Source organism: Neoarius graeffei, chromosome 16, assembly GCF_027579695.1.
Source record: "Neoarius graeffei isolate fNeoGra1 chromosome 16, fNeoGra1.pri, whole genome shotgun sequence".
Lineage (NCBI taxonomy): Eukaryota > Metazoa > Chordata > Actinopteri > Siluriformes > Ariidae > Neoarius > Neoarius graeffei.
The window spans coordinates 44,347,225-44,359,179 of NC_083584.1; the positions used below are offsets into that span (position 1 = coordinate 44,347,225).

The 11,955-nt window shown below is 42.1% G+C and overlaps 1 protein-coding gene across 1 annotated transcript in view; it reads left to right on the forward strand.

Moving 5' to 3' along the window:
• The window catches only part of slc29a4a (solute carrier family 29 member 4a), a 65,493-nt gene extending 57,274 nt beyond the window's left edge, over positions 1 to 8,219 (forward strand). Inside the window, exon 12 of the mRNA XM_060942113.1 lies at positions 7,699 to 8,219. Within this exon, the coding sequence (XP_060798096.1) occupies positions 7,699 to 7,832 (134 nt within the window). The 3' untranslated portion in view covers positions 7,833 to 8,219. The remainder of the gene's footprint in view (positions 1 to 7,698) is intronic.
• Positions 8,220 to 11,955: the final 3,736 nt, after the last annotated feature.

Here is an 11,955-nt window from a genome sequence, read left to right on the forward strand (position 1 = left end):
TTCCTTTGACTGAAGTTTTGATGATGGTAGTGTAGAGCATTGTCTAAAAGGCACTCCAGAATCTCTCATAGGTGTTCAGTTGGGTTGAGATCTGGGGTCTGTGAAAGCCATAGCATATGATTTATATAATTATCATATTCATTAAACTATTCACTGCGTCCTCATTTACTGTGGATAGGGGTGGAGTCATTCTGGAAGACATCACTAACATCAGAATAGAAATGTTTCCTCATAGGATAAAGGTGATCAGTCAGAAAAACTTTTTATTTAAAGTACATGCAGTGTAACAGAACTCACATTGTTTTAAAGATTTGTCTTGACAGGCTTGAACCTTGCTTTCATTACTTCATTAAACCAATGTGACACAATTTTCTTATAATTTCACCTTGTTTGTGTTCCAAAAAAGTAGGCTATTGTGGTTTTTTTTTTAATTATTGTAGTGTATGTACAGTATTACTGCCGCCAATCTCTTTTGTATCCACTGAAGAGCTGTCAGAGCCTCTCAGTCGTAATATTCAGTCTGCTATTCTTCCTGACATCTCTGTTCTTAGATTGTTTGGCCGATTTTTTGTTCGTTCTCCTTGATGTATTTGTTAAAACTCTGCCAGATGTCATTCACTGTCATCTTCAAATCTGAAAGAGCATTGGCAAAATGTGATTTCTTTCTTTTGATTCTTTTCAAATCATTTTTTGTCCTTCTTTTTGTATTTAAATTGTAAAATAGAGAAGCATTTCCATCTAGTTTATTCTGACACCATGGGGCGGCACGGTGGTGTAGTGGTTAGCGCTGTCGTCTCACAGCAAGAAGGTTCTGGGTTTGAGCCCAGTGGCTGACGGGGGCTTTTCTGTGTGGAGTTTGCATGTTCTCCCCGTGTCTGTGTGGGTTTCCTCCGGGTGCTCCAGTTTCCCCCACAGTCCAAAGACATGCAGGTTAGGCTAATTGGTGGCTCTAAATTGACCCTAAGTGTGAATGTGAATAGTTATTTGTCTGTATGTGTCAGCCCTGTGATGATCTGGTGACTTGTCCAGGATGTATCCTGCCTCTCGCCCATAGTCAGCTGGGATAGGCTCCAGCTTGCCTGCGACCCTGTACAGGATAAGCGGTTACAGATAATGGATGGATAGATGACACCATGGTGGATGCAAACCTTTGCACTCATATCTGTATCTATATTTCTGTCTATATCTATATCTAAGGTAAGTTCAGAAAGCATTCAGACCCCTTCACTTTTTGGCCCACTTGATACAGATTTAGTATAAAATGGATTGCATAATCCAGGGCTTTTCAAAGTGTGGGGCGCGCCTCCCCTAGGGGGCGCCAGAGTTCTAAAGGGGGGGCGCAACTTGAGGAAAAATAAACCAGAATAAGTTACTATTGCGGACATTTAGCGAACTTCAGCTAGCCTTTGCCAGAGACAAAATGGATTGATTTTTAGTACCTAAAGCTACAGTGAGTGAGGAGACAGAGTCTGGGCCAAGCAAAAAAAGAAGGAAGTATGACCACGATTATTTAAAGTTTGGATTTTCATGGACTGGATCTGAAGATGCTCCACTGCCACAGTGTGCTGTCTACCAAGAGGTGCTAGTTAACGATGCTATGAGATGTTTAAAATGTGTAAAACAAGATGTTTTTTAAAAAAAGCACAGATGTTTAAAATGTGTAAAAAAAAATGTTTTAAAAAGCACAGATGTTAAAAATGTTTTAATAAAGTTCATATGTTTTAAATGTGTTAAAAAAAGATGTTTTCAAAAAGCACAGATGTTTAAAATGTGTAAAAAAATTAAAATGTGTACAACAACCATTTTTTAAAATACGAATGGAACATTAAGTATAGCAACAACAAAAATTGTAAGGGGGGGCGCTGTTGTTTATTTGCTCTCTGAGGGGGGGACTGACTCTCCCACACTTTGAAAACCGCTGGCATAATCCATAATGTCAAATTAAAAAAAAACATATTTTAGATATTTCTGCAAATGCATTAAAAATGTAAAACTGAAATACACTACACGGCCAAAGGTTTGTGGAGTGATGTTGGAGCAATTTCCCTTCACTGGAACTAAGGGCCCAAACCTGTTCCAACATGACAATGCACCTGTACACAACATGAGCTCCATGAAGACATGGTTTGCCAAGATTGGAGTGGAATTAGGGCCCCGGTCCCACAACACCAATAGCTATAACTATACCTATAACAACAACTATGACTGTACCTATGCCTGAATTTAGTTCCAGTCTGGAGCAGTCACACCACAACTATAATCTTGACTATAATATCGGTTGGTCCTTCCACTCAGGGAAATAAATGTATGCAATTTAGGAATAGTCACGGAAGTTTTTTCCAAGTAGTAGCACATTATTCCGGCTCATACTGTACAGCGGGAGGCACGGTGGTGTAGTGGTTAGCACTGTCGCCTCACAGCAAGAAGGTCCGGGTTTGAGCCCCGTGGCCGGCGAAGGCCTTTCTGTGCAGAGTTTGCATGTTCTCCCTGTGTCCGCGTGGGTTTCCTCCGGGTGCTCCGGTTTCCCCCACAGTCCAAAGACATGCAGGTTAGGTTAACTGGTGGCTCTAAATTGAGCGTAGGTGTGAATGTGAGTGTGAATGGTTGTCTGTGTCTATGTGTCAGCCCTGTGATGACCTGGCGACTTGTCCAGGGTGTACCCCGCCTTTCGCCCGTAGTCAACTGGGATAGGCTCCAGCTTGCCTGCGACCCTGTAGAACAGGATAAAGCGGCTACAGATAATGAGATGAGATACTGTACAGCTTGGACTTCAAAACAGCCCACGCACATACTCCGGTGGTTGATAAAATACGGATAGGTCACAGATTACAGATTACGGAAATATAACACAAAAGGATACAAAATACAGAGTGGTTACGGATTTTAATACAGATGCATCACGGATGCTAATAATTTACGGATTGGTCACGGACGTTTCAGTATATTACAGATTGGTTATGGATTTCGTAAGGATGATGAATCATGGATAAAAAATTAAGAAGTCTAAAACAATTAAATGTTTGGACTGCCAAAGTTCATAATTAAAATATTGTACCTGCATTTATGTTTACTTTATTAATTTACTATGGATATTTCACGAAAAATTTCACATATCCGTGAATAAAAGGTCTGTACTTTGTATTATATTTTTTATTTTTTGTGAATCTGTATTCCGTGACTTCATGATACAACAAGGATGTACAAAGACACCCAGGAAAAATAGCATGTGCTTAGACAATGTCACATGTAAACAATTACCTGATTGGTCAGATGTTTTATCAGATCAGGTCCAGGCCTGGAAAAATCACTCCAGAAGCAATCTCACTGATACTGATAAACCCAGGATTGGGCTATAGGTATCGTTATCGATCTGGTGTAACCACCAACCACACAAACTGCAGGGGACTGATTTATTTATAGGTATCGTTGTAGTTATAGTTATCAGTATTGTGGGACTGGGCCTTTACTCAAGTAGCCTGCACAGATCCCAGACCTCAAACACACTGAACACTTTTGGGATGAACTGGAACAACAACCCACTGGCCATTAGGCAGTATTGTAGTACTTGAGACTAGTGTTGGTGTCGAGACTGGTCTCAAGACCACTTTTTGAAGGTCTTGGTCTCAGACAGAGAGGGCTTGGGATTTTATTTCAAGGCCAGTTAAAACCACAACTGTGGGGATTTCACTAAATAGCCTATACATTGTCTGATTTATTTGTTAAGATCATTAGTCTGATTGGATGCAACATTTCCCACTTCAAATGTGACCAATAACGTGACTCACTGCTAATTTGAAATTCTTCTTCCTGTTAACGTCTGTCACCCCTCCCCCGCCCCCTTCACACACATTGGTTTGGTCCTTGTCTTGACTCGGTTTCGCCCTGCCTTTGTCTTGGTCTTGGCTTAATCTCAACCCCTCAAAGTCTTGGCCTTGTCTTGGTCTCAATACACTTTGGTCTTGGTCATGACTTGGTTTTGGTTTAGGTGGTCTTGACTACAACACTACCATCACGTCTTCATTGTATGGCTTTATGGCTATATGAAAAACTCCTGCGTAAAAGGCATAAGACAGGCATTTAATGGCCTCTAAGAGCATGAGGAAAATAAAAAATTAAATTTGGTCTGATGAGGGGGCGGCACGGTGGTGTAGTGGTTAGCGCTGTCGCCTCACAGCAAGAAGGTCCTGGGTTCGAGCCCCGGGGCCGGCGGGGGCCTTTCTGTGTGGAGTTTGCATGTTCTCCCCGTGTCCGCGTGGGTTTCCTCCGGGTGCTCCGGTTTCCCCCACAGTCCAAAGACATGCAGGTTAGGTTAACTGGTGACTCTAAATTGACCGTAGGTGTGAATGTGAGTGTGAATGGTTGTCTGTGTCTATGTGTCAGCCCTGTGATGACCTGGCGACTTGTCCAGGGTGTACCCCGCCTTTCGCCCGTAGTCAGCTGGGATAGGCTCCAGCTTGCCTGCGACCCTGTAGAAGGATAAAGCGGCTAGAGATAATGAGATGAGATGGTCTGATGAGACAAATATTGAACATTTTAACTTGAACTTCAGACACTACGTCCAGTGAAAACAAGATATTGATCATTAGCTGGCTCATACCATCCCTCCAGTGAAGCATGGCTGTGGCAGCATCATGCTATGTAGGTACTTCTCAGCAGCAGGGACTAGTCAGAATTGAGGGATAAATGCAGTCAAATACAGAGATGCTTTTGAAGAAACCCTGCCCCAGGGTGCAAACAACATCAGTTTAGGGTGAAGGTTTACTTTTCAGCACATAGCCAAAGTTCAGAACATCTGTGAACCACATCTTCAGAGATACCTGTAGATGGCAGTTTACAAACACACCCTATCCAATCTGACTGAGATTGAGAGGATCTGCCAGGAAGAATGGGAGAAACTGCCTAGTTCTAGGTGTGCAAAGCTTGCAAAGACTTACCCATGAAGACTTGAAGCTGTAATTGCTGCCAAAGATGCAAGTACTGAATAAAGGGCCTGAATATATGAAACAGAATGGAATATGTGATCAGTCAGATTTAAGGAAATGTACTACGTTTATTTTACAGAAAAATATTTAGTTTCTAACGACTAAATTGGATTTATGTAGCGCAAGTGTGATAAATTCACGTAGTATTAATGTAACTCAATTATATTATGACATCCTGAGAGGATTTTGGCACTGACAGGAAGAAATACCTATAGTATTTAATTAACACAGTTAAAATGTAATAATAGTGCCGTGGTAATGTGGTTGTTATAGACTGCCATTGGTTGGGGTTTAATCCTCAGTTCGGGTGAGAGTGTGGACTTTGATTTCATTCAGGGCTTTGAAACTACATGATCAAATCATGTTGGATGTACAAAAACAAATTGTGCTAATGTGACTCAATTCAATCACATGGAACCGATATATATCTCATCTCATTATCTGTAGCCGCTTTATCCTGTTCTACAGGGTCGCAGGCAAGCTGGAGCCTATCCCAGCTGACTACGGGCGAAAGGCGGGGTACACCCTGGACAAGTCGCCAGGTCATCACAGGGCTGACACATAGACACAGACAACCATTCACACTCACATTCACACCTACGCTCAATTTAGAGTCACCAGTTAACCTAACCTGCATGTCTTTGGACTGTGGGGGAAACCGGAGCACCCGGAGGAAACCCACGCAGACACGGGGAGAACATGCAAACTCCGCACAGAAAGGCCCTCGCCGGCCACGGGGCTCGAACCCGGACCTTCTTGCTGTGAGGCGACAGCGCTAACCAATACACCACCGTGCCGCCCCACCGATATATATATTTGAATTAAATAAATTAATTGAGCTTCTTTTCCAGTGCCAGATATTTCAGTTTAGATTTTAAATAAATTTGCAAAAATTTCTAAGAACTGTGTGTTGGCTACAAAATAAAAGTAATCTATTTTAATCGATTGATATAATCGATTAAAATAGATTATATTAATCTATAACACAGTAAAATGTTAAAAGAGTGAAGAGGTCTGAATACTTTCTGAACACATTGTATATCTATATTTATATCCCTCATCAAAAATTTCCCGTGCAGGGATTGGCCAAGGATGGCTCATGTGATATAAAATAGTTCCACCATTGATTAAGCAATGCATTTCATGACGTCAAAAATGTTTAAAAATCGATATGGTCAGTCATGGTATCTCCTGGATATAACATGAACTGACGTCATGATTTCAAACTATATAGCTGACTCGAATTACAGCTGTGGCTCCGCGAGCATTTCTGTGTGTGTAGATCTACGCATCAAGATGATGCTTAGCGAAGCAGGTGATAGCATGAAACATTGCACATGCGCAGGTTGCACCAATGTAAACAACAAACATGGCTGCCTCCAGTGAGTTTATGCTGAGATTCAATCTTAACACTTTTAGTTTGGAATTTTTTGATGAGGAATTTTTTTACTCACTCTTGTCGTACATGAGCTGACGCCCCTCATCGGCTATCAGCTCATGTATGACGAGATCGAGGGGAATAACTGTTTTATTCTACCCACATTCACTGGATTTTGAGAAACAGAGCATTTTTATTTTTATTTTTTGCAAATTCGATGAATAAAAACTTTATACAAAACGTCTGACAAAATCAGTTCTGCTTAGAATGTAAACAACCCGGTGGAATCACAGTATCAATTTGTGAAAAATGCTATAATAATAATTCCTGAAAAGGGTGGCACAGTGGTGTAGTGGTTAGCGCTGACGCCTCACAGCAAGAAGGTCCTGGGTTCGAGCCCCGGGGCCGGCGAGGGCCTTTCTGTGTGGAGTTTGCATGTTCTCCCCATGTCCGCGTGGGTTTCCTCCGGGTGCTCCGGTTTCCCCTACAGTCCAAAGACATGCAGGTTAGGTTAACTGGTGACTCTAAATTGACCGTAGGTGTGAATGTGAGTGTGAATGGTTGTCTGTGTCTATGTGTCAGCCCTGTGATGACCTGGCGACTTGTCCAGGGTGTACCCCGCCTTTCGCCCGTAGTCAGCTGGGATAGGCTCCAGCTTGCCTGCGACCCTGTAGAACAGGATAAAGCGGCTAGAGATAATGGATGGATGAATTAGAATTAGACTTTAGAATTAGAGTGTGAATGGTTGTCTGTGTCTGTGTGTCAGCCCTGTGATGACCTGGCGACTTGTCCAGGGTGTACCCTGCCTTTCGCCTGTAGTCAGCTGGGATAGGCTCCAGCTTGCCTGCGACCCTGTAGAACAGGATAAAGCAGCTACAGATAATGAGATGAGATGAGATGAAATGTTCTTACCATCAAATACTTTTATCCCATATTTTGTTGCTTTTTTGTATTTTTTTGGGTTTTGTTTTCGAGTAGTTTTTATTTCGTCCTCGGTTGGTTCAGGAACAGGTTCCGCCATTTTGTTTTTCTCTACTCACGGTATATGAGCTGATAGCCTAGTAGTCGAGTAGCCAATCATAGCACACGATTGCTCATATCTAGTGAATGTGGATAGAATAAAAATCAAATATACCATGCACTGAGAGGCTCCAGTTGAAATTATGGATTCTCTTCAGTGACTGGCATATAGTACTATTTTCTTCTGGGCTGCGCTCCTCAGAAAATAGTGCTATGCCAGTCACTGAAGAGAATCCATAATTTCAACTGGAGCCTCTCAGTGCATGGAATATTTGATTACTATGTCAATAATTTCTAAAACCCTGCTGTTTTCTACAGGAAACACCATGACTGTGTCCTACATGGCTGGACTGATGCTGGGATCTGTAGTTGCCTACGCTGCCTACCGTTTCACTGCCCCAGGCTCAGGCTTCCACTCAGAAACGGGTTTGAACTTCACCCAGGGGTATTAGTGCCATGCAACACGTATTCACCAATTACACCAATTTCTCTCAGCAAATTCCACAAGTAGCCATTCAAAAACACTACCACGGGTTTTTTTGTTTGTTTGTTTGTTTGTTTGTTTGTTGTCCCAGCTGTAATGCAGTGCACTTATGAATGTAGTAAAGTAGGGGAAATTCCTGCCAACACTAAAGACCTGTATGTATGCTTCATTGTGTTGTTCATGTATGTTATATGAAGGTACATATCTAGCTTCAGAAGGAAGTTGTGTGGCTCATGTCCTGTGAATTCTGCCTTGATGTTCTCCTCTTGCCTTCAGCTGACGATCAGTTGGATAAAGGTTGAAGCCTAAAAATATTCAAATGAAAAGCTGTGTTGTCTTTAATTGTGGATTATAAATGTTGGACCTTTTTTATTTATTTATTTTTTATTTTTTTGCAAAAGCAACTGAATGTGAACCTTGATGAATAAAAGCTTTTTTGTATATTTTATGGATTTCATTAATGTTTCTGTATCTAAATTGCTTTTATAAGCTCTTTTCATGTTCACGTGCTTGCAAAGACGGTCGTGTATACATTAATTTAAAAAAAAAACATTTAAACATTTATTACACGTGGTTTTCTATCTGTAAATGGAAAACAAATCATTTACTGTTACTTATAGTCTAATCTGATAATGTCTTACAGCGTTGAACTAGAAGCTGTCAATGAGGACAGACTGAAAAACCTGGAGTTATTGAAAAATATACTGTCAGATGAATAAGCCAGGAGTCTAAGGGGTTAAAAATATATTCATGCCACACAATAGTTCATTTATTCTGAGTTGGTCTAAGAATCTACATAATAAAATGTACATGTGCATCCATTATCTGTAGCCGCTTATCCTGTACAGGGTCGCAGGCAAGCTGGAGCCTATCCCGGCTGACTATGGGTGAGAGGCGGGGTACACCCTGGACAAGTCACCAGATCATCACAGGACTGGCACAGAGACAAACAACCATTCACACCTACGGTCAATTTAGAGCCACCAATTAGCCTAACCTGCATGTCTTTGGACTGTGGGGGAAACCAGAGCACCCGGAGGAAACCCACGCAGACACGGGGAGAACATGCAAACTCCACACAGAAAGGCCCTCGTCTGCCACTGGGCTCGAACCCAAGACCTTCTTGCTGTGAGGCGACAGTGCTAACCACTACACCACCGCGCCGCCTGTACATGTGCAGTGTGAACTATATACTGATTTGTTTGGCTTGATGGAGAATAACGTGTTCTAACCAGAAGATGGTAGTGTTGCACAATCTTTGTGCTGTGATATGGAAATTCACAGTTGATTAAATATAAGCAGTTTTATTATATTGACTTGTTAAGCTTAGAACATAAGGACCAGCTCTTTTCACTTGGTTCCTCTGGAATTACTTGTGCAAACAATCACGCCACACTACATAAATCTGCTCTGTTCCTCATAATAAGATACATGAATAATGTATGCAAGCAAGGCTTAGTGTGTGTGGGAACGCTGCAGCACTCAGACATCCATCCAGAAGCAATCAGAGTCTTTCAGCCTTGAAGATTATTCACTTGTTTGCTCATTTTGATAAGTATGCAATAGTCAGACAACAGCCTATACTCGCTGAACAATTTGTTCTGATGCCAGATCATCTCTACAGTGTAGTGCTTGTCTTTTGAATTGTTTTAACTCAGCACTACTGTATATACACTCACCAGCCACTTTATTAGGAACACCCATCCACCTGCTGTTTGATGCAGTTCTCGAATCAGCCGATCCCTTGACAGCAGCACAATGCATCAAATCACGCAGATACAAATCAAGAGCTTCAGTTCATGTTCACTCCAAACATCAGAATGAGAAAAAATTGTGGTCTCGAAGTGTGACTTTCACTATAGCATGGGTGTTGGTTTGAGCCAGATGGACTGGTTTGAGTATTTCAGAAGCTGCTGATCTCCTGGGCTTTTCACACACAACAGTCTCTAGAGTTTACACAGAATGGTGCGAAAACAAAAAACCCAGAGTGAGTGACAGTTCTGTGGGTGGAAACAAACACCTTGTTGAAAAGAGAGCTCAGAGGAAAATGGCCAAATTGGTTCAAGCTGCCATGAAGGATATAGTAACTCATATAATCACTCTTTACAACCGTGGTGAGCAGAAAAGCATCTCAGCGTGCAACAGCAGAAAACCACATTGGGTTCCACTCCTGCAGCCAAGAACAGGAATCTTAGACTCAAGAACAAGTTCCTATTAAAGTGGCCAGTGAGTGTATAGTGTATTGGTAGTATCCAATAACCGGAGGGGCGGCACGGTGGTGTAGTGGTTAGCGCTGTCGCCTTACAGCAAGAAGGTCCTGGGTTCGAGCCCCGGGGCCGGCGAGGGCCTTTCTGTGCGGAGTTTGCATGTACTCCCCGTGTCCGCGTGGGTTTCCTCCGGGTGCTCCGGTTTCCCCCACAGTCCAAAGACATGCAGGTTAGGTTAACTGGTGACTCTAAATTGAGCGTAGGTGTGAATGTGAGTGTGAATGGTTGTCTATGTGTCAGCCCTGTGATGACCTGGTGACTTGTCCAGGGTGTACCCCGCCTTTCGCCCGTAGTCAGCTGGGATAGGCTCCAGCTTGCCTGCGACCCTGTAGAAGGATAAAGCGGCTAGAGATAATGAGATGAGAATAACAGGAGGGTGTGTGTATGCTCCAGGGGCAGGGACCACATAACCTGTTGTTAATTGATTGCCATTATTATTACAGTATGGTAATAGAGGTTTAGCTGAATGCTCATGAATATTCTGTTGATTAATTAAAGCGTACCATTTACTGGTAGCTCAGAGCAGTGAATATCTGTAGACAAAAGCTTTAAAAATGGGCATTGTGTTTAAAGGTTGCATTTTAAAATAAAAATGTATTTAAAAAATATATTACAAAAGCTCTTCATGAGTCCCTTCACACAAAAAAGCATTTTGTGTGTCCAAACTTCAAAAGACTCTTTCTGGAAGTTCTTTGAATACGAAGTGAGCAAAAGTTTTTCTGTTTTCTGTCAAATATCCCTGACACAGCACATAGCACAGATTCAGCACAAAGTCACAGTCAAGCAGTTGAACAGTTTGATTGATATTGCCTAAAGTGCCGTTCATTACAGTCCCTGAAAACAGATTATAATCTTCATTCATGTAGCATGTGTTGAAAATGCTGTCGTCTTTCTCACTAAACGATGTAAGAACGTAGAACTGCTAGTGGCGGCGATAAACAGAGAGCAATACCAATTTGCTTCCGATTCCCTGTGTAGTGTACTAAACATGAAACATGAAATAGCTTCTTCAACATCATAGTCGTCTGTACAGTCAACTCCAGAATTACTGGCATCTTTCATGAAATTTAATATAGAACATACACAGTGAGGGATTTTGAGTAAGTTTGTTTCAACACAGTGTGTTTTTTAGACACTGCTTTTAAAATATTGCCCCAACCATAACCCCAATTAATATTTGGTGTTGCCTCGACTATAAAGAATAAAAACACTGAGCTTCTTTATGTGATGTCCAATACGGTTGGAGGCACTTGTAGAGAATTTTGATTTTAACAAAATAGGCTTTTAAAACAAATGATCTACAATTAATAATTGGCATGGTGGTGCAGTGGGTAACTGTTGCCTCTCAGCAAGAAGGTTCTGGGTTCGACTGGGGCCTTTCTGTATGGAGTTTGCATGTTGAGAAGAAGAAGAAAGAGAAGAAAGAAGAAACCTTTATTTGTCACATGCACACTTCAAGCACAGTGAGATTCATCCTCTGCATTTAATCCATCTGAAGCAGTGAACACACGCACACACACACACACACACACACACACACACACACACACACACACACAGAGTGGGCAGCCATACTACAGCACCCGGGGAGCAGTTAGGGGTTAGGTACCTTGCTCAAGGTCATTTCAGCCCAAGGCCACCCCACGTTAACCTAACTGCATGTCTTTGGACTGTGGATCACCTGGAGGAAACCCATGCAGACACGGGGAGAACATGCAAACTCCACGCAGAAAGGCCCCCGTCGGCTGCTGGGTTCGAACCTTCATGCTGTGAGGCAACAGTGCTAACCACTACACCACCATGCCGCTATGTCCATTCATCATC